Source organism: Anser brachyrhynchus (genome assembly GCF_964034855.1).
Source record: "Anser brachyrhynchus genome assembly, chromosome: 16".
Taxonomy (NCBI): domain Eukaryota; kingdom Metazoa; phylum Chordata; class Aves; order Anseriformes; family Anatidae; genus Anser; species Anser brachyrhynchus.
This window is the reverse complement of record NC_137734.1, coordinates 1,925,638-1,947,855: the sequence shown is the minus strand read 5'-3', so window position 1 is coordinate 1,947,855 and position 22,218 is coordinate 1,925,638. Positions and strand designations below refer to the sequence as shown.

Sequence of the window (22,218 nt, the reverse complement as noted above, 5' to 3'; positions counted from 1 at the left end):
TCGTGCCCAGAGCTGTCTCGGTGATGTGTGACGCTCAGAGCGGAGCCACCAGCCATGAGCGGACAGGCACGGGACGGCTCGGGGCAGCCCTGGAAATGACGGACACTCTGGGCTTCGATCCCACGTGGCGAAATTTGTCGGATTTCCCCTGATTTCTGGGCAGACACTGAGACGGCAGCACTGCCGCAGCGAAGCCTGGATCCTGGCACGTCCAGCTCAAATAACCGGGGACGGCTCCGCCTGTCACACCCGTCCCAGTGCCACCAGCCCTGTGGGGTGACACGGGGGCTGGGGAAAGCAGCAGGAGAGCTTTGTGTGCAGGGGCAGAGCCGTGGCTCGGAGGGGGGAGCCCTGAGGAGCCGGGGGCTGTGTGGGGTGGGCGGTTAAAGCCTCGGGCAGCGGTGACGGTCAGCAGCACCGCTCCCAGAGCCTCAGCCCCGGTTTCTGACTGCCACCAACCCTGCGCTGGGTGCGAGGGCGACGACTCGTCTCCGGCCACCAGCACCGACCCCAGCCAGGGAAACAGGGCCGGGGGAGGCCGTGTCCTCCCGACGGGTCGGTGCCGGAGCTGCTCCCTTCGCCCTCCGCTGCCAGCACCCACCACGGGGCTCGAGGCGCTCCCTCGGGCGCACCCCCGCCACCAACCCCGGGGCACCCGGGGAGGCCTCGGCGGGCCCCGAGGGCGACTTTTACGAGGGACTCTTCCGCCCCGAGGCCACACGGACGGCACCGGGGCCTCCTCCCTGCCCCAACCCCGCTGCCCCGCGTCCCGGGGCCGCTCCCCGGGCCCGCCCTACCGGGGCGGCGCCGCCACCCGCCCGCCCCGCGGCCGCGGCCCGGCAGCGGAGCCACGCGAGAACCGGGCGGCGCTGGGGCCGGTGCGGCCGGCGGCGGCGGGCACGGGGCCGGGCTGGGCCGGGCCGGGCCGGGCTGGGAAGCGCGCATGAGCCGCGGCGGAGCGGCGAGGGGCGGCGGCGGCGGCGGGCGGGGAGCTCGGCAGCGGAGCTCGGCGCCGCGGGTGTCGGCTCGCCGGGGAGCCCCGCACGGCGGCCCGCAGCCGAGGGGGCGGCGGGAGGCAGCGCCTCGCCGCTCGGCGGCCACCCGGCCCTAGCGCCCCGCACGGCGGCCAGCCGCCGAGGTAAGCACCGGGCTCGCTACGGCCCGGCCCGGCCCCCGGCTCGGCCCCGGCGCGGGGACCCCCCGCGCTCCCGCTCCTCCCGCCGCAGCCCGCGTCGCCATTTTGCCTCTCGCTTCCCCTCCCGGGGAGCGCGGCCCGGCGGCGGGACGGGCCCCGGGAGCGGCCCGGCCTCGGGGTCCCCCGCGGCCCCGAGGCCTCGCCGCGGTCCCCGCGGTGGCCCCGCGGGTGGCAGTGGCCCCGGGGGGACGGGGGACAAGGGGGGGAGGGGGGTGGGGGGGTCCGGGCCCGGAGGGTTGGGGGGGGGGTGACGGGGAGGTGGCAGGGCGCGGGGACGTGGTGGGGACACGGGTTGGTGGCGGTGGTGGGGTGGGGACAGGGCTTGAGGTGCCGAGGGGTGACAGGTGTGGAGGTGACGGGACGGCGGGGCGGCCAGGTGGCAGGAGGACGGGGGACAAGGGCCGGTTAGGGGACTGGAGGGTGGCACCGGCCGTGGAGGTGACAGACGGCGACCCGGAGAGGTGACAGGCGACGGGGCGGCCCAGCGAGGTGACAGGAGACGGGGCGGCCCAGCGAGGTGACAGCGCCTGTGTCCGCTCACTCCGAGGATGCCCAGAGCACGGGGACGTCCTGGTCACCGCCACGGCCACCCGCCGCCACTCGGTCACCGTGTCCCCACATCCCCGCTTGTCACCGGTGGCCGCAGCGGGGCAGGGTGATGGCTCTGTCCAGGCTCCGAGGCCAAGCAGGATTGGGGATGGGGCCGCTGCCGCTCATTGTCTGCTGTATTTTTTTTTGCGTGTGTGTGTGTGTGTGTGTGTGTGCGCTTTCCCCATTTGCTTTTGCGCCTGAGGATGGGCGAGGGGGAGGGACTTGCTAATGTGTTTCAAACAGAAACTTTAAACCATCAAAAAGCTTCACCCACGCCCAGAAATAGTCACTCGGCTGAAATGCGGACGGCTTTCTGCCGTTTTTCCTTGATGGGAGTTCTTTCCTGGAGAAGAGCCCCGCTGGGGGCGTTCGTGGGGGAACCACCGGCCCTTGGGTGCCGCTCGCTGTGGGTGACGGCGCTCCTGCGGTGCAGCAGCCGGGGCTGAAGGACCTCGAGAGGGACGTCCCCCGTAGCTGCTGGGTCCCCAGCTGGGGACGGAGGTCTGTGGAGGCGTCGGGGAGGCAGGGACGTGCGTGGCTCTGTCCCGGGAGCGCCGTTGGCCCCGCGAGGAGCAGGGCGCTGTGCGGCTGTCCTGTCCCGCTGGGGTTTTGTCACCCACGGGGCACCTCCCTCTTGGAAAACCTCCCGTGGTGGTGATTCCCCTCCCTCCCAAGGAAGTGTCTCCCAGCACTTCCTCGTCTTTTCCCCCAGAAAGTTTCTTCAGCTGCAGCTGAAGGTGCAGCCTGGGGTCAGCGAGCTCCCTTTGGTGACCGTCACCTGCGGTGGCCTCTCTGCCTGCCCTGGCGCACCTCTCGCAGCGGGGCACTGCAGGGGCGGGCAGTGCTCTCGCTATTTTGGCAGGACCTACATCACGCCGGGCCATCCGAAGCCGTCGATAAATTATTCACGATAAGTGGAGCGTATCGACCGGTGACTTCTCCCCCTCGGAGGGGGACGGATGCGCTGGGGCCGGGGGCATCGCAGCGTTCCTCGCTGCGTGTGTGCCCCACTGGCCTGGCCCCAGGTGATGGGCAGGTGTTTTTGCGTGGAGTTACTTCCTCGTCTCCGGTTTGTGCCAAATTTCCCGGCGGCTGGGCTGTGCTCAGCCCGCAAAGCCCAACACCTCTGCGGGAGGAGTCTTAACAGAGGGGAAGCAGCCTGCCAGGGCGGCGAGTGGCGGTGACGCTGCTGGTGGCAGGTTGCTCGCGGCGCAGGACCAGCGCCTCTTGTGGGACAGGTTCCCAAACTTCACTCCCCACCCTCCACAACCACGGGCTTCCTCCCCGTTAGCTCACGAGGCTCTGCAGGTTTGCTCCCTGCGCATCCCGTGCTGGCTCTCGTGTTGGCACTGGCTTTTTTTTCCGGAGCTGGAGTGGGATGCTTAAAAAACGCCGCTGCTGACTTCTGCGCCAGGTACCAAGAGGTGGGAGCTTGATCTGCGGAGGTGCTGCAGCGGCCAGGCCGGTGGCCAGGGTGTCGTGGGGCCAGCCCCGGCCTTCCCCGTGCGCCCTCGCAGTCAGACCTGCCGGTATCTGTTCTCCCGTCACCAGCTCCCGAAAACCAGAAGGGTTTTCACCAAAACACAGCGAAAGCGTGGCAAGGCGCACGGCGCAGGCTGTTGTCTGGTTTCTGCATGTGTTAGTCAAAACCAAGTGAGAAGTTTGGACATCGTAGGAAACAATGGGCTGATTTCTGCTCTCCGGCTCTGGGGCAATTCCTCTGGGATCCCTGGGGTTGTGTCGGTGGCCAGGGAGTGGAGTTTGGCTCTCGCTGAGTGGTTTATTTGCTTTTATTTTTCGTGTAGTCAAAAATAAGAGGGGGGGGGGAAACAATCAAAGTAGCATTTGGTGCGGAAAACAAAGAAGTTTAAAACCCCCGAAGCTGGCCAGAAAGGACCTCTTTGAGGGGACAGATGTGCTACAGGGAGGGAGGATCGATCAGCTGTGGGAGCAGGGCACGCAGCGGTAGCTCCTGGAAGGGATGCTCAGCTCCAGCCCCGGCTCCTGGCGCTCGGTGCACGCCGCTGCTGGGTGTTAGCGAGCAGGACGTCGGTGCCCCGGATCACAGCGGGGTCTTCCCCGAGATTTGGACTTCTTCAGCTTCCAGTTAGCTGGGTTCTCTCAAGTCTTTTATTTCTGCGAGCAGCTCGACCGCAGGGATCGCTCGGGGGAGCGGAGGTGTTAGGAGGTGGCAGGGGAGGACGGGGACTGGCACGTTTGTCCCCGGGGAGCGGGCACGGTGGCGGCGCGCACGTGGAGGAGCTGTTTTGGGGAGGGAGCCGCAGCTCCTACCCAGCCCTCCTACCGCCGGGTCCAAATGAGCTGAATAAACGATTCCTGTGCTCAGCACCAAGTGCCAGAGAACCTGTTGCCAAGGCTAGAACTTCTCATTTGATCTGCTTAACCTTTGCGTCCGTGCAAACAACCAAATATTTGTCGCCGGCTGCGCACGTGCCGGGAGGGTTTGGCAGCTCCTCTCGGAGCATCTGGTCCGCACGCGACGCGCGGTTCCCCTTTCCAGGACAGCAAGTCCCCAGGGCAGCCTCTGAAAGGGCGGCTGGACCTCAAAAGGACGTCCTGGTGTCCCACACCTGGTGGCAGGGCAGGTGGGGCTTGGGGGTCTGCGAAGCCCTGCCGCACCCATGCCTTTTCCCCGGGGTGCCGTGGTGCCGCCGGGTGCGCCGGGCGCCTCGGGGCTGCTCGGGCAGGCAGCACGAGGTGGGATGCTCGGAGCGGCCTCTTCGGCTCCGGCTGAGTTAAACGATGTGAGCAGGGCTTCGTGGGAGGGACTGGGGGTGACAAGCCGAACGCGTGTGTTAAAAAACCGTGTGCGCGCGGGGGAGAGAAGCGTTAAGGGAAGGTGAAGAAGGCAGCAGTTGGCGCTCCCCTCGGTCACGCTGCGGCTGTCTGGCTGAGCGCCGGCGTCGGTTCCTCGGCACGTCCCCTCCGGGGTCTCAGGGATGGACGCGGCCTCGGTGGTCAGCAGGGCTCGCTCCCGAGGGCCTGACGCCCTCGTTGCAGAGGTCTGGGGCACTTTTTTCCCCCGTGGCCCAGGGGATGGTCCCCGGAGCGGTGCTGCTCCTCGGCAGCAGGGATCCATAGACGTCTGGCGGGGAGGAAGCACCGCGGCAGCTGGCACCCATGGGGTGGTGGGCTCAGGGGTGTGAAGATGGGCCCGGGCACTAAAAAACAAGAATGAATGAAGCGGTGTGGGACCGGCGTCTGTCCTTGCTCCGGCTGGAGCCGCGTTGTGCCTTGGGCTCGGCGTCTGGGGGTGCTTGAGATGAGCTCGGGCGAGAAGCGGCCACTCCACGGCCTTCGTCCTGGCACGGCTGGAGCTGAGGGGTGTCCTGCCGTCTGCTGCCGTTGGGAGCAAGATGGGGCCTTCCGCGATAATTTCTGATGTTCATTATTTATAGAGAAGCCAAATTGAATTATTAATACGGAAAATTTAGATAACACGAACAATTCTCGGTTTATAACAGTTTCCCATTAATAAGGAAAATTGGAAATTTATCACTACATCTGCTCATTAAAACTCGCTATTTTTTTTTTCCTTTTGGTGTCTTAAATGAAAGCATAGAAATAAACGAGGAGGAAAAGCCATTTACTCGTTACTTCTCTGGACGGAGCCAGCCCATCATTTTTAATAAAGTCTTTGCCGTTGCATGTGGAGCGGAAACCAGCCGATAACGAAAGCAGGTTTTCATCCATGCCTGTGGCATTGCTCAGCCGTAGGACAAATACTCAGAAACCTGCCCCGCGTCTCCCCTTTGTGGGAACACTTCAGCTGTCGGACGTTTTTCTAATTTCCCTCCCTCCCAGCAGCTCTGCTCGCTTTCAGCATGTGTCGTCCGCGGCGCGCCGGGGGGCCGCGCGTGAATTCTAACGCATCCCCTGCCTGTTGCAGAGATGGCGGATTCCTATGCCTGTAAAGGTGGAAGGAAAACTGCAGGCTCCAACAAACCCGCTGCCAGCAAAGAAAGCAGGACAGACGCGAGGATAAACCCCCCGGCGGAGCTCCCCAAGCTCGGTAAGGAACCGGCCTTTCTTTCTCCGGAGGCGGTCGGGGCGGAGGGGACGGTCTCTCCCTTTAGAGGTCTCTCCCTTTAGAGGTCTCTCCCTTCAGAGGAACATGTGTCTGCCTAACGAGCTGGGTGTCTCGCCGTCTATTTGTCACGTCGGTAGCTAAGTGTTACATGAAAGGCTTTAAACGAGCGCAGACCATCTGCTGCCTCCCGTGTCGCGCCCCCCCAGGATGGAGCTCGCCAGCGCACGAGCCCTGGGGGACCCGCGTGCTGTCGGCGCTGATGGATGGCTGATTTCTCTATCCAGGAATCTCTGAGCCCGAGGAGATTTTTCTCCTGTCTGTTTCTGCTGGGTAAATCCGCTCTGGGACGCAGCGAGGCTCTCGGTGCCTCTGCCGGAGCTCCCGAACGTCGCGGGGTGCCTGCACCCATGGGTCCGGGCAGCCGGGACAGGAGTCGGGGCATTGCCAGAGCCCGGCGATGTGTCTCAGACCAGGCACCCAAACTCAGTGGCCTTGTGGGGAAATGTGCACCCGAAACGTTTCCCAAATGTTCTTTCTTTGTGCTGGTTGAAGCTGTGATCGCCAGCGAAGCACAACTTATTTATCGCTAAGGGGAGTGAGCTGCAGCGGTCTGTGTTACGAACGTACCTGCCTTTGGGGCATGGTTTTCGCCGGCACCACGTCTTATCAACGCCTTGCGAGGCAGAGCAGCCCTTGTGTCAGCCTTTCCCTCTCGTTTACATGGGCTGAAAGTGCTGCCGTGGGGTGAAGGGCTCTCCGTGGTGAAGACACTCCTTTGCTCTACCTGCGAAGGTGCCGGGGGTGCAACCATCTTCGGGGGTCCCTGTGCCAGGGCGAATTTGGCTCAACGCAGGCTGGGGAGGAAGGAGCCTCTCCTGCGGTTGCTTTGCTGACCCCATGGATGCAGCATGGCCGGGGCAGGGCAGGGGGGACGCTTCCCATGCTGCGCTTTCGGTCTTGGTCCAAAGAAACCCGAAATCTCTTGGTGAGCCATCCCCAGTCCCCGTTTTTAAAGAGCACGCCGTTCCCACCTTGCTGACACAGCACAGCCCGCTGCACGGGGACACGGCCGCGGTGCCAGCCCTGAAAATACCCGAGGGCAGGTTTGTGCCTCGGACAAGGGCCTGTAAAGGCTGGGGTTCAGCAGCGAGCATGCCATGGTGCCTGCTGCATGCCGGCACGGCACACCGCGGCTCACCGCGGCTCACCACACCGACCGCAGACATCATGCTGCGAGAGGAGAAGCGTTTTCTGTTCCTCCTGCTTGCTCTCCGTGCCTGTCCTTGCTGACCCCAGCCAGCAGCTGATCGCTGAGGGCATTGGGAGGTGCCTTGACTGGAAGCTCTCCTGCACTTGTCGGACTCGAAGCATCCCCAAAAGTTTTGAAACTTGCGGAAGCTGTAAAGAGGAGAGGAGAGCTGTCGCTAGAGCCTGAGCGAGCTGTGGCCCCAGGCGTGCCAAGCCCCAGGATGGGGATGTGCTCTTCCTGCTGCTCTGGGATCTTTTGAATTCAGGATAGTTTGAAGCATTTAAGAGAGAAAGCGGAAAAAAAAGGGGAGGAATAGCAGGTAGCGGCAGTGTCGTGAGCCGCCTCTTGCAGGCCTTCTGGGCTAGCGGAGTTCCCAGCGGATGCAGGATCTCCAAACGACGCCTTCGTGGCTATCAAAGTGAGGCAAACCAGCTGGCCTGACTTCACAGGGCTGGAAATAAATGAGGAAGTTGTCTTGCTTTGCTATTTTACCCCTGGCTGCCGGGGCAGGAGGCGTGAAAAAGGAGAGAGTGTATGTTTTTGGCAGTGCTTCTTTAGGTAACTGGATGGCTTTGTGCTCAATCTCTCTCACTTGTGCAGAAATCCTGCGTTGGCTTCTGAGTGCGGCCAGCGAGAGGCTTGGAGCTGAGCGGCGGTTTCTCGGGAGCTGGGGGGATTGCCGGCTCAGCTTCCAGCCCCTTTTATCTGATTCTCGCCAGGAAAGCCCTCCCAGATCTCGGTCTGAATATTCCGCATGACTCCCAGCATCGCTCAGAGTTCTGGGTTAGCCCTCAACACTCAGCCTGAGGAGCTCTGCAGCAGCTCCTCCGCCGCCGGCTGCCCTCTCCTACGGCCACGCTGCTGCTGTGCGCGCTCGCTGCTTGCACCCAGAGGAGTTGTTCGCAGCGCTTTGATCGCCTGGCAGTTTTCATTCTGCTCGGTTGTTGCTTTTGCTCCCCCCTTTCGAGCTGTGCCAACAAGTGCTTGTGCAGGCGGATTTGTGCGTGCCCGGCACGGACCAGGGTTAACAACGTGGCCCAGGAACCTGTGCCTTTCCCTTGGCCAGGGTGTTGGCTTTGGCACGGCTGCAGCCAAGCTACGAACCAAGCCAAAATGCGTGGCAGAAAACTGCCGTTTCTATTCCCTGCGCTCCCATCACCTCAGCTCTGCTGCCTGACCTGTATTTTCAGAAACTGCCCTGATTTGGAGTGTTTCTCCTAGCAATTGTTAGGCTCAAAAACCAGAGCACGGCAGAGGGACCGCGCGGCGCGGAGCACCCACGGTGCCGGCACCACGAGCGCCACCAGGTCCCAAGGGCTGCAAGCAGCACGATGAAAATAACGAAGGCAGCAGATTGCTGAGGGTGGCAGCCCTCTGCAAGCCTCCGGGGAAGGCTGCTTGTGGCCAAGCTGGGCCAGCGGGGACCCAGCGCGGTGGCCGTGATGGCCGGGTGTGCTCGCCGCCCCCAGCACGCCCTGGCGTGGGGCTGCGCCCAAGGGAGCGGATGAAAAACCTGCAAAGCCCGGGCGGCCAGCAGAGCGAGAGCTGCAGGTGAGGCAGGAAGCATTCGGCACCTGCCAGAGCTCTCCTGAGCCTGGTGGGGGTTGTGAGCGGGCTGCCAGGCCTCTGGTGACGGAGACGAACCCAAGCATGTCTCCGGTGTGCCTGGAAATCTTCCCAGCAAACAGATCCCGTGCCCGAAAGCGCTTTCGTGCAAAAGCAGCGTGAGTGAACGCAGCAAAAAGGCCCAGCTGCTGCCTCCGAGCAGGCTGTGCCGGGTTCTGCGGGGCCACGTTTCCATCTGTGGGATGCTCCTGCCCTTTGCTGGGGCAGATGGTGCTGGGCGAAGGGAACGGGGTCTCACTGAGGTCTCCAGCCGGCAGGGCAAAGGGGCTGGGGGGATTTCTGTGCTCAGCAGCTGCCCCAGCGCGCCTGCCCCGCACGGACTTCTTGTGCTAAGGAAGGGTTTCTTCCGACCCGAGTGGAAGCGCGGTTTTCCAAAGCAAGCCCCAGCTGTGCTGAAACTGCTCCGCTTTGCTTCTGCGCACGAAAGGAGAGGGGTCAAAAAAAAAACCACAGGAGAAGCTGGGCGGCGCGCAGCCATCTCCCGTACGGGTGTCCGCAGGTACTCGGGCTGCGCACCGAGCTGTGGGAAGCTGCAATCCCCTTCCCGAGGGGAATCTCCACCCCTGGCAGGGCAGCCTGGGGCCGGGGCAGCGGGTGACGTGCGCTGCGTCTGTTTGCAGGAAATGCGACCAGTGACAAAACCGAGGGCAAGAAGAAAGGACGGCCCAAGGCGGAGAACCAGGCGCTGAAAGACATCCCGGTGAGACCTCGCGCTCCCTGATTCCGGATGCGGCCCCGGCCCCTGCCCTGCTCCCCGCAGCTTGCTGCACCGCTCAGCCCAGCCAGCCCCGCTCTGTTAAACCTGCCCTTCGGGTGGTTTAGTCTTCAGAGCAGCATTTTCTTCGGCTCAGCAAGATCTTGGCCCCTGTATCCCCCCCGTGTGGGTGCACAGCATCACTAAGCACCCTACAAAACCCTGGTGGGGATCAGGACCCTCCACAAACCTCCCCTTCCCCGTGTTGCTCCCAGATAAGCTCTTGCAGCCGCGTCAGGTTTGGCTGATGATCAGAGAGCACAAGGGGCTGGTTGATTTATTCCCCCTAGAATTGTGCAGTTTAATTCCAGCGTGCCAGCGTGGACAACACGCAGAGCAGTTTGTCATGAGAGCGTGGGCATGGGGGGTGATTTACCGACCGGCTGAAATGTGGGGTGGTTAAATCACCCGGGCGGCTTCTGGCCTGATTTATTCCCCAGCCTGGCTGGGAGCAGGCTGTACGCCTCAGGAGGCACGGCAAGGTAAAGTCTCCGGAGCAACTAACAGCCTGCAGAGCCCGCGGCGTACAGCTCCGTCCCAGGTCCTGTCGCCAGCCTGCTGAAACGCAGCTCTGGGTGGTGGGGAGGGGGCTGCGGGTGGGCGGGGGTGGGCGGAGGTCCCGCATCCCCACCCCAGCCCTCAGGACACACCGGTGCCCAGCCAGGGAACGGGACGCTTTTCAGTCAGCCACGTCTCTCTTCTCTCCTTCCCAGCTCCCTCTGATGAACCAGTGGAAGGACGAATTCAAAGCCCACTCCAGGGTGAAATGCCCCAACTCTGGCTGCTGGCTGGAGTTCCCCAGCATTTATGGCTTGAAGTACCACTATCAGCGCTGCCAAGGGGTAAGGAGACCTGAGGGCTGCGTGTCCCTCCTGGCGGCCAACTTTTACGTTACTGCCTACAGGTAAAGCTCCTCTCGGGCTGCAAACCCCAGGAGAAACCTGAGATGAAGATGGGGAGGGCACAGACGGGCCGGGGACGGTGCGAGGTGCTTACAGGGGGGACCAAGGTCCCTGCAGCACGGCGGGACCTGTAGGCTGGAGGCAGTGTGGACCCCTGGGAAGAGTTGGGAGGAGCAGGGTGTTGCACGCCACCTGCGTCAGAAACAGCCTGGCCCTTTTGGGGCCTAACATCTCCGCCTGCCTGTCTCTCCTTGCCCTGCCCAGGGTGCGATCTCGGAGAAGCTGACGTACTCGTGCTCGTACTGCGAAGCTGCCTTCACCTCCAAAACCCAGCTAGAAAAGCATCGTCTCTGGAATCACTTGGACCGGCCGGTGCCAACCAGCAAAGCAGAAAACAAAGTGCAGAAGGCCATTGGGAAGAGCGGCGGCAAGAAAAGGTACCAGGCTGCGGCCGGGCTGCGTGGTGGTGGCGCACGGCCGGCTGGGAGCCGGGAGGAGGGCAGCGTCCCCACCTCCATTCCCACGATCTGGGCCAGGGAGTGGGGAGAGGTGTCAGGACATCTTGTCTTTCAACCCCTCTTTAAACAAGCCCTCTGTGCTTTGCCCTAGAGCTGCTGAGAGTTCAGCTTGCCCCACCATCCATCCCAAACAGGCAAAGACGGAAAAAGCCGTGGCCCAGGACCATGCCGAGAACGGCGAGTGCCTGGCGGAGAGCCGCGAGAGCAAGGAGTTTCAGATCGCGGCGGCCGAGGCGATCGCGGCTGCGACCCCCACGGCCAAGTCCTCGAGCGGCAAGGACGCCGGGCAGCAGGGGGGCAGCCAGGCCTCGCTGCAGGAGGAAGACCCCGAGAGGATGAAGCACAGTAAGATTAGAGCCTGGGGCTGTGCTGGGTCAGGAGCCCGGGGTGGGGTGTCCCCCGGGAAGGGTTGGGGCTCTGCTCCAGTGAACGCTGCTGAACCTTTCTCTCTGGATGTGCCTGAGCCTTTTTTCCACGTCCTGAGAATTTGCCCCCACGGGTTCTTGCAGCAGTGAGTTCCACTGGGAGTTAAAAAAGGGTTGCAGCTGTGGCAGAGGTATTTCCGTAGGACCCATCAGCTGGAAATGGATTGAATTACCTGCAGCACAGCAAGCTGCTTTGTCAGCTCATCCGTCCTGAGCGTGGCAGTTTAAACCAGGGTGATTGGCAAACACATTTTCATTGCCTATGGGGAGTAAGGAGTCTCCGTTAGCACTGCCTGGCCCTGGTTATCCCCGTCACAGCATGGGTTTACACTGCTTGCACCTCCAAAGGGAACCAGCAACAAACACCTTAGCTCGTGAGGCTGGGGAAACCACGAGGCTCTTGGCACTGGGCAGAGCCATGACTACAGTCACTGAATTGGCCGTGGATACCGTTATTTCTTCTAGTTTTGTGGTGTGGGAAGCAGCACCCTGTCAGTGGCTGCTGGGCTGCTTGTTTCGTTCAGCACCCCCTTTATTTCATCGTGGTGAAGGCCGCCTTGGGGCAGTCCCTCTGCCCGTTGCTGACACTGAATGTGCGCGCACCCCTGGCCCCGGGACTGCTGAAATGCACCCAGCAGTATGGGTATTTAACCAAATCTCTCTCTCTGTTTCTCTCTTTTGAGTCAGGAAGGAAACAGAAAACTCCTAAGAAGTTTACGGGGGAGCAGCCATCCATCTCGGGGACGTTTGGACTGAAAGGTAATACGGGATGGCCACGGGCAGCTGTAGGGTTGTAACTTCTCCCTGCCACGCTTCAGGCAAGTCCCTTCCCCAAGAGCCCTCCCCGTGGTGGAGATAACGTGGGGGCCACCTGGGCCACAGGAACATCTCTCTGGAGGATTTGGTGCCTTTGACCATAAAGGTGTCGGAGGGGAACTGCAGGGCAGTAGCACTGCTGGCACTGATCACAACCCCGTCTGCTCTGCTCGGGAGCCCGGTCCTGGAGAACGAGGGAGGAGGGGGAAGGACCCGGTTAAGGCCATAAAACAAAAATAATGAGCTGCTGACACCAGCGAGCCATGAGACAGGCAAACGCTGGCCTGAGATGTCACGGTATTTCCTGTGGAGCTGAGAAGGATTTCTGCTGCTTAGGGAGGCTGGGTGACGCATCCGTCCCTCAGACTGCCTCAGTGCCGGTCGCCCACATGACAGAAAATGAATTCAAGGGGGGAGAGACGTGTTCCCGGGATGTTTGCTGAGAGGAGACTCGGGAGCTGGCTGCTTCAGCCTGACGGAGCTGTGTGGGACCGTGGTCATGCTCCATCACTACACCCAGCGGGGTATGGAGGGAGAAAACCTGCAGCACCCCTAGCATGAGAGCAACTGGATTTGTACTGCCTCTGAAATTTGTTCACCTGGGGAAATTAAACATGGGCTTCCAGGCACTGGAGGAGGCAGCACCTTCCAGTACAAGTCCTGGGGGAGAGGCACTAATGGCTCTGAAGGAATTAAACACGCTCACCAGAGAGCAGACAGGATGTGGGCGCTGCGATCTCCTGTCCTCTGGCTCCTGGGAAGTCTGGGGTCGTTTCCCGTAACTTCCCCACAGGGGCACCGCTACGGACTGAAATGTCTGCCGCGGGTTCCTCGTGAATAAGCTGGTCCCCCCGCGACCTGCTGCCTCGAACGGAGTGAGATAGAGCTGGCGTTTGCCTGCGCCCCCTCGTTCAACGTGCAACTCGTAACACCATGAGGCAGTCGCCCCCTGAAGACAAGGGTGCCGCCGGTGTCGCGGGATGCTGCCTCTGTGTGCACGGAGAGCCCTGCCTTCAAGTCCCTCTCCCAGCCCGTCACTTCCTAACCGCTCTGCTTTGCAGGCGGCTTGGGAATGGTTGCCAGCAGCCCAGGGGTTTCCTCTTCCCTGGTCGCCTTCCCTCTCCTTCGGTCCTTCCTCACCTTCCCAGCAGCCGGCAGGATGGGGAGAGGCCTGCGTCCGTCGTGACGGCTGTGTACAGAGCCTGGGATGAGACCTCGTGGGATCTAGTGTCTGGGATCCCAGTTTGCCCAGTTTTCTAAGAGGGATCCCTGCTGAATGCAGATTGGTCTGATGGTATTAAATCAAGTGCTGAATAAGCGTCCCTTCTTTCCTCAGGTCTTGTCAAAGCAGAGGACAAGGCAAAAGCCCACCGAGCCAAGAAGCTGGAGGGGAACACCAACATGGAGGAGCTGAAAAAGAAAACTCCAGGAGCGGGTGTGAAGAAGGAAACGGCTGCACATCTCCCAGCAGGTAGGGCTGGATGGGAGGCAGCAGCTCTGGGCGCAGCCTCGCTGCTTACTGCCTCGGTCCTGTTCTCTGTGCTGAGCCTGCCCAAGCCCCACTTCCACAGTTTGTGGAAGCAGGAGCCAAAAACAGCAGGCGACAGGGAATAGATGCAAGCAGCTCCTTCCCTTTTGAGGTGCAGCATGATGACCATAAAACATTGCTGCAGTCACAGCCGACATCCTGAAAGGGGTATCCTAGCTCTGCTTCACCATCAGGACAGATCAGCTTACTGCAAGTGCTGGGAGCTGGCAGCCAAATCCTGGTTCCACCTGGCTTCGGTGTGACCACAGTTTGGACCAGCCTCTGGGATGATGGCATTTTCCTAATGTCATCTCCACAAATGACGCTGGTGTGTAATTCTAGCTGTGACTGACTCTTTGTGGAGCCTCCGGGGCGCAGCCTACATCCTAGCACAGGTTGCTGACTTTCCCTGGGAGTTCTGACAGCAGGAGGAGCGCAGGATGTACAAGATAAACACAGCTGCAATGCCTTGCACTGGTTTCAAATTCAAATAAATGACTCTCTGATCTCACAGCCATGCAAACGCTTCCAAATAAACAGACTTGGCGGATTTCATTCAGACCGGGCTTCCCTTGCTGGAAACCTGGCGTTGTTCTGCTGAGAACGCGGCATGAACTCTGGACCTGGGAACACGTTTTGGTCACGTGTATCTTTTTTATTTTGGGTGTTTTTTAAGCTGGTCACAGCCATTCAAATAAACACATGCCTGGAAGCCAACGCTCCCCTAGCTGACTGTGTGTCTGCTGGGAAGAGGAATGCCAAGGAAGCTTTCCAGGCACGCGTCCGGATGGAGCCGAGACGCTCACCTTTGTTTCGCTCCCACTAACTGTTTTGTTTGACGGGGGGGAGTTGTTCCAAGCAGGGCAAGTTCAGGTGGCCGGGGGCATCATAATATTTTAACTATGCAGGATACCAGCAGGGGCTGGAACGGTGAAACACCATGAAATACCAGCAGGCCAGGTAACCCCACGTAAGTGGCCCAGTGACCATTTGCTCAGGCTGCTGCAGGAACTGTGGGGCAGGCGTGGTTTGTACCAGCATGGTTTGGGTGCAGTTTCGGCTTGGCACATGCCTGTGAGTTTCTCTCTATTTTATAACATTGGGAACTTCCCTGCTTAAAGGACTTTCAGCATAACAAAGGGCTGTTCTCTGCTGAACAGTCCAGGCGGGTGCCTGTTTCTGACTGGGTGTCATACCTCCCCTCTTCTCTCCTCTCCCCAGCAAATCCCGAGGACCAGTGGCAGCGGGAGATCAGCGAGAAGGGAGAAGTTGCCTGTCCAACCTGCAGCGTGATAACCAGGAAAACTGTCGTTGGGCTCAAAAAGCACATGGACGTCTGCCAGAAAGTAAGGGCTCGCCGTATTCAATCACACACGTTTGGATTTTGGAAGGCAATGGCCATGTGCATGCGCTGCTCATAAATGCATATTGGTACTCCTAAAAGCAGTTCTGGGCTGTGGCTGATAGAGCACTTGCTAGTCGTCTTCAGAGAGCTGCTGCCTCACTTTATTTCAAATACAGAGAGGAATTCGGACACCTAATTCTCATCAATTCTGAATCCCTTTGTGGTCTGGGCCCTTTGTCCCCGTATAACCAGCAGAGTCAGTTATTTCTAGTAGCTAAATGAATACTTTTAAGGCTGGAGAGGTTGTTGGGGTTGTCTCTAATCTGGCCTCCTCCAGAGACCTGGCTGTGGGATTTCATTGCGTGCCATGCCTTGCATCAGGCCAGATAAATTGTGTTTGAATGAGAGCACGTCTCAGAGACACCAAGCTTGGATGTGCTCCGGCAGACTGTCACGATGCAGGAGTTCAGTAATGGCACAGTGAAAAATTGTCCCTCTGCCACACCGCCATCCATCAGAGCACAGGATTACATCTTCATCTGTCACCTGGCATGGTGCAGAGCCATTGCCACAGAAAGCCAACGTGGGATCAATGCCTCCCACTTTGAAAATACATGGCTCAGCTTTGATTCCACATTCATTTTCTGTAAATGCCTCCTCAGCCTTTGCCTCACTATTTATACAGCAGTGAGAGGCTCTTTATCCCTTCCAAACCCGCTATTACATCGATGCCGGGCAGAATCCTGCCTCCGCTAGCATCCTGGCTTCAGTGGAGTGGAGATCTTGGCCATCAGCTCCCCTATCTCCTGTGCTTTCCGAACGGCTCCCCAGCCAGGCAGGCTCCGCGTGGGCTGCGAGGCCAGCCAGCCCCCCGAGTGCAAATCTGTGAGAGCCGTCAGGCCTGTCTTCCCCTCTATAAATAGGCCTGTGGGTGTTCAGCCAAGCAATCGGGGCTCGCAGAGCCTGCCAAGCTCACGACAAAGCGGAGTTACCATGGCCTCGAGTCACGCCTGCCCAAGAGGACGTGCCTGCCTCTCCGTCTGCAACAGCAGAGTGCTGGTCCCAGTGGGCACGCAGGCTCCAGCTGTAGGAGCAGGTGTGTTCTTCCCTTTCCCATGAGGCACAGTCCCTCCCGGGTGGCCGTGCCACTTCGGGAGCTAAAGTGCTTCGCAGAGCAGCCTGTGGCCTGGCAAGGACAGTCCTCAGACTCTGGGTGTGTGACTGCAGGTCCACACCTCAGCAGCATCTCTGCAGGGAGCCTGCAGGACGGTCTTACCCTCGGGATACTCCCATCAGAAGTGACCCTGGAGCGCAGGCACCCTTAGCTTGCCCTCTGCTTTAATGATTGAAGTATTCCTTAGCTGGACAATGGGAAAAGGAGGTGCAGACTCCAGAAACTCTTGTGAAACGACTGAAATTGGTTCCTGCTTTCCTTGCTCACGCCTGTTGTCACTGAGCAGTCTGCCCTGTTTCCGTAGGCTGCAGAAAGGAAATAAGGGATGGGGACGGTTGCAATATCCTTGAGCCCAAAGGAGATGAGGGCAGGTGTATGCTCCCAGCATCCCAGCTGGAAGAGCTTGTCAGGATATGAACATTTGATGTTCTTCGGTGTTAACCAGAGTAGTAAACCCCACGTTGTCCAGCACTGGCATCTGGTGAGTCAAGAAGCTTTCAGTACCCACCTTATTAGGACTGGTGCTGGGGTATGGAACAAGATTAACCCATCAGAGCACAGGTACAAGGGGGTCATTCCCAATTAGCTGCTGTGAGTTTATTCTTCGTTTTCCAAGAGCTCCAGTATGAGGAGGGATTCACAGCTCCATCTGCATCCCCTCTCCAGCTTCTAGTCCAGACTTGAGGGAACGGGCAGTGGTGAAAGTGGAGGATCACCCAGGCAGGAAGAGCAGGAACGGCCATGGCCATCCCAGCACCAGCTTTCTGTCGAGACGTCCTGTCTCCTGGTGCTCGGAGCATTCACCTCCTGAGTCAATAAATCCTTGCACCAGCCCCAACAAAAGCCATCGTCTGCTTGCTCACTTTGCAAGTTCCCCTGGTGCATCGGTGTGTGCATCTCTGCAGTCATGCAAGAGACCGAGCTGGAGGTGGGTCAGACAGCAGAGTAGAGCGAGGCGGGAAGTATTCTGCATGACTGTGTCCAGCAGCATCTCCATTCCAAGCAGTCCAGATGCCCATAAAGCACGTCGTATTCCGGCGTCTGTCCTGGCTAACAGGGCACAGAGCACAGTCTGCTGACAGGTCGGTAGATCAAAGCTGCCTCTCTGTCCTAACCCTCTAACAGGAAGACTAAGACACCAGCTCCAGATGTTTCCAGCCAGTGGGGCTTTAAATCTACATCCAAAATGGAATGTTTTCCAGAAACTGGGGCACGTGGGTTTGATAACGGTATCCAGGCCAATACAGAGAGAACCGGGCGGCAGGCTCAGATGGGGTCGGGGGGACAGGGGTGCTGAGTTGCCTGCTGAGTCCCACCACGGGGCACTGACGCAGCAACAGCTGCCCCTGGGGCTCGCTGACGAGCAGCCCTTGGAAACCTGAAGGTGTAGCGGCCTCCGTGATGACTTGCTTCTGATTCCTCCAGCTGCAGGATGCCTTGAAGTGTCAACACTGCAAAAAGCAGTTCAAGTCCAAAGCTGGGCTGAATTACCACACCATGGCTGAGCACGTCAGCAAGGTAAGAGAGCTGCGAAGCTCTCACCTCACACCTTGTTTCTCCTCTCTCCCCAATGACGCAGATGCAGAAGACGAAGCAATCGACAGTTCGCTTTCCTTTGTCTTTTCAAAGGAGGGATTCCCACGACCGTCTTTGCAGCGTCTCGCATACTGCTGAGTGCGGGCGGTAGCCTTCCCCTTCCTTGCCGAGCAAAGCCGTGCATCCCCAGGCAGCTAGTTAGCTTTGTGCTCGTCCCTGAGCGTAGAGCAGGGAACTGGAAAAACGAAACAGGATTTCAAATCCCAGAATGGGGGAAGGTTCAGTGAGTGTGGTGAGGCGGCTTTTGAGGGGCAAAGCTCTGTTTCCAAACCTGCGCCCACAAATCCGGGACGGATGGGTGCTGCTTTGCACAAATCTCAAAATCCCACGTGTTGCTCTCCACCACCCACGTGAGAAGTAGCCGCAAAATTTGCCCCGAACAAAATCTGGCAGGCAGCGATTTAGGTGCTGCTCTTAAAAAGCCAGTTGCGTATGCCTCTGAGATAGCAGGGCAAGGCATAACCCTATTTCTACATGTCCCGTGTTTACCAGTTGTGACTTGTCTTTTACCTGTGCGTTGATCCTCCCGCTCTTTAGCCTGGCTGGTGAATTCTCTGTGCAGGAGCTGCTCATGGATTTCTCAGTTAGCCCTTTGAGTGCAGACACGGGAAATGCGTGAGCAAAGCTGGCGTTTAGCAGCGAAGCCACCAAGCAGTGGGAGACCCAGCTTGTCTAACGCGAGGTTTGCCGCCCGGCCAGGGCAGCTGCTGCGAGGCAGGGCTTGACCACCCACTCCTGGCACAGAGGACATGAGTAAATGGTTGACTCTGTCGCTTCTGTTACTTCCTTGTTTCCAGCCTGTTCCTGTGGAAACCGCTGGACTTGGTGAACAGGAAGAGCGGGAAAGGCTGAGGAAAGTGCTAAAGCAGATGGGAAAACTGAAATGCCCCAATGAGGTACAAGAACGATTCCTGTTTCTTGTTCTGTGAAAAGGTGGAAGGAGCGAGCCCTGAGGCAGAGGGGATGCGTGCTCTCCAGGCACCCCTCGGTGCGCCCTCGACTTCTCACACCACTCCGCCTTAGCTCAGCACTCCGTGTCCCCGTCCCCGTCCCGCTAACTCTAAGGCCGTCCCAGCAGCAGGGTGGCAGCAGGGCAGGGTGAGGAGGGCCGAAGGCCGAGCTCAGCCTCTCGAACCCAAAAAGGGGCACGGCGCTGCTGGCGGCGCCCCGAGCACAGCGTAAACTAAACCGAACCGCACCGAGACGGTGCCCAGCCGGTTGCAGACAAGTCACGAACAGGTAACGGGGGCGTGTGGCTGAGGTTTGTCTCTGCAGGTGGTTTGCTCGCTGCGTAGTGCGCATGGCAGCGCGTGCCCGCCACTCTCGCTGCTCCCTGCCTGCCGTCTGTCCGTCCGGGGAGCCCTGGCCGTGTGTCAGAGCAGGGCAGGTAGCTCAGGGGGACCGGGGCTGCTCGCTCTGCCTCTCCGTGTCACCGCCGTGGGCACCTGGAAGCCAGGGGGAGTGGGGCTGGCCGGCTGCCTGGCGGTGCCCTGTGTGCCGGAGGGGTTTGCAGAGCAGGACGTGTTCCTGCCGTGCCCGGAGCAACGGCACCGGGACCATTTCAGCACGGGTGCCCGAAACCACAGCCCTCCCTCACCCCTCTCTTCCCCCCTTTCTCCCCAGGGCTGCGCAGCCAACTTCTCCAGCTTGATGGGCTACCAGTACCACCAGAAGCGCTGCGGCAAGCAGCTCGCCGAGGCCGACAAGCCCGTCTTCAGCTGTCCACACTGCGGGAAGAAGTACAAATCCAAGGCTGGCCACGACTACCATGTGCGGTCAGAACACCCGGCCTCGGTGAGCCCCCCGGACACCTCCGCAGCCCGAGGAGCGGGGCCATCCCTCCCTGTGGGGGACTGCAGAGCTGCAGAGCCTGTGGGCAGGACCGAGCCGGGCAGGGCCGGGCCGGGCAAGGCAGGTGCAGACGTCGGACTGATGTTGTTTTCTCCCTTCTCATCACCGCACGCGTGCGTTGTACCTTGCAGCGTAGGTGGGGAGCGGGTGACAGCCCCCTTAGCTCATTCCAAAAAGCAGGGAGCTGTATTTAAGCGAGGGGAGTGGCAGGCGGTGTTCCCCAGCACCCACGGGGCTGCAGGGCTGTGCTCCAGCCGGCCCTGCAGCCGTGGTCTGCAAAAAAAAAAAAAAAAATAGAGATCAGATCACTCCCTCGGCAGCCAGCAAGCGCCGGCTGCTTGCCGCTGCTGGGGTGGCAGGATGCGTCCCTGGGGAGCATCTTTTTCTGTGCTGTTGATCCCTCCTGACGGTGCATCTGACTCTAATAACCCCGTAACTCTAATAAACGGAGGCGTTTATACGCGTGGGAAGTCCGGGAGTACGAAAGGACACGATCAGCCCAACGCTTGGGCTGTGTGGCTGTGGGAGGAGGTGGGTGTGTGCCTGGGGTCCCCGTGCTGCGGTGCTGGTGCCCCTGCAGCCCCACACGTGCACGCAGCAGGTCTGCAAACAGCCCAAACCTGAGTGTCCCCATCCCAGGGCTGGAGAGCTCTCTTCTTCTCCCCTAGTCGTAACTCTTGTCTCTTTTGCAGCCGCCAGAGGAGCCAGAGGTGAAGCCAGAGCCCAGCCCCGTAGAAGACTTTGAAAGGACCCCAAGCGGCCGCATCCGTCGCACGTCGGCTCAGGTGGCCGTCTTCCACCTGCAGGAGATAGCAGAGGATGAGCTCGCCAAGGACTGGACCAAGCGGAGGATGAAGGACGACCTGGTACCCGAAACGAAGCGGGTAAGAGGCTTTTATTCCTCCTCGCTTTGAGCTAGCTGTGCGCAGACGTCCTGGCATGGCAGCGAGGCCCCAGCTGGCCGAGGCCTCACGTTCTCGTGTTCGGTGCGTGCAGCGAATTAGCGGAGATGGCAAATTTCTTGCTCAGCGGCCCGCTCAGCGCAGGCTGAGCCCCGGAGCTGCCTCCGTGATCTGGAGGCTCCATAAAAGCAGTGGAGAGATCGGGGTCTGGCCCCGAGGATGTCATGGAGGAAGGTCCGTTGTCTGTGGCAAGGTGCAGGCTGACAAGCGAGGAGCACGTGGAGAGAGAGCAGGTCGGGTCTAAAGCAGTCACCTTGACGGAGAGCAAGGACTCCCCAGGCAGAATTTCGTCCCTTCCATCTCTCCTGCTTAATTTCTGGGAGACTCTTCCCAGGAGGAGAGGTGTTGCGCTCTCTTCTCCCCCTCGGTGTTTTCGTTCCTCTTTTCCTCCTTGTTCTTAACTTCGGGTATTTTGTGTCTGAGCTGAGGGAGGGGCCCGGACAGCAGGCCCATGTGCAAGCCGGCGTACAAAGAGCTCGTAAAGGTTTCAGCCCCTGGCGTAGCAGCTCCATGAACTTCTCTTTGTGTTTTTTATGAGGCGTTTCTTGTGTTCGTGGTCTGGTTGTTTCAGTTCCATGCGTGAGCTCCATCCCAGCGCTAAGAAAACAGAATTGCTGTGAGGTCGGTGGGAGCAGATTGGCCATGAAGATGAGAAGGGGGGAGTTAGCCCGGGTCCCAGGTGGCAGATGAGGCTCTCGGGCTGGAGAACGGGGACCTCGAGCCCTGCGCTGGCCCCAGCTGCACCGGGCTTTGCTGCACAGAGGAATTCAGAGGAGGTCAGAGCGCGGCGAGCGAACGCGTGCGGAGCTGCGAGCGTTTTATCCGTGGGCGCGTCTCGCAGCGGCTGTCACGTTCCCTTGACGACACCCTGAAATCTGCTCGGTCCGTGACGTTTTCTCTCTCGAGGCGAGGCGCTGGCAGGAGGCAGGTTCTGCCCGGGGAGGCAGGGGGAGCACGCTGACTTCGGCACGCCCTGCTGGGCCCCCGCGCTGCTCTGCAGGGTAACGTCTGCATCCCCCGGGACTGCTCCGCAGTTAGGAGCTGCTTCGGTTGAGGATACGGAAAAAACGTCCCAGCTCCGAGGGGCTCAAACACGCTGGCAAATACCCGGCTATGAAAATAGCCCCCCAAAATGGCCCTTTCCTCAGAGTCTCAGCCGTGCTGGCAGGACCGCTCCGCGCATCCCTGCGCATCGCCTGGCGCTCCTGCTGAGCACCCACGGTGCTCATCCTTCCGAGGGAGCTGGCAACCCACGGACGCTGGGGCTGCAAAAAGACAAATCCTGCTTAACCGTGACCAGGGCGGGAGGGCGGATGGTTCCCGGAAAAGCTGACCCCCCCCAGCACCTTTTCTTCCCACGAAGAAGAAGTTTCCAGACGCTTGGAGCATGCTGCCGGGCCCGCAGACCCCCTCACTGGCTTGGGCCTCGGGAGAGGTGAGATGTCGGGGGTCAGTGGCAGGTTGCAGCCGCACCTCGCAGCAAGCCCTGGGGATTTGCAGGGCCCCAGAGGGTACCGATGCTTCCAGCTCCGGCCAGTACCGCACTGGGAGCACCCACACCGCTCACCGTTTGCTTCGGAGCAGGACCTGCTCTGTCCCCGAGCTCTCCGGTGACACGCCACCGTCCTAGCAGCC

The 22,218-nt window shown here is 60.2% G+C and overlaps 1 protein-coding gene across 10 annotated transcripts in view; it reads left to right on the top strand.

Moving 5' to 3' along the window:
* The first annotated feature begins 886 nt into the window (after positions 1-886).
* ZNF512B (zinc finger protein 512B) overlaps positions 887-22,218 on the top strand; it is a 34,067-nt gene continuing 12,735 nt past the window's right edge. The window contains exons 1-13 of one of the 10 annotated variants that reach the window (XM_080557549.1): positions 889-1,138; positions 5,697-5,819; positions 9,333-9,412; positions 10,180-10,308; positions 10,633-10,805; positions 10,978-11,231; positions 11,993-12,070; positions 13,464-13,598; positions 14,877-15,001; positions 17,600-17,692; positions 18,568-18,666; positions 19,394-19,564; positions 20,314-20,505. In XM_080557549.1, coding sequence (XP_080413675.1) covers positions 5,699-5,819; positions 9,333-9,412; positions 10,180-10,308; positions 10,633-10,805; positions 10,978-11,231; positions 11,993-12,070; positions 13,464-13,598; positions 14,877-15,001; positions 17,600-17,692; positions 18,568-18,666; positions 19,394-19,564; positions 20,314-20,505 — 1,650 coding nt within the window. In that variant the 5' untranslated portion in view covers positions 889-1,138; positions 5,697-5,698. Of the gene's footprint in view, positions 1,139-5,696; positions 5,820-9,332; positions 9,413-10,179; positions 10,309-10,632; positions 10,806-10,977; positions 11,232-11,992; positions 12,071-13,463; positions 13,599-14,876; positions 15,002-17,599; positions 17,693-18,567; positions 18,667-19,393; positions 19,682-20,313; positions 20,506-22,218 lie in introns of those variants that run through there. The other 9 variants (XM_080557542.1, XM_080557550.1, XM_080557544.1 and 6 more) reach the window with 9 other exon arrangements.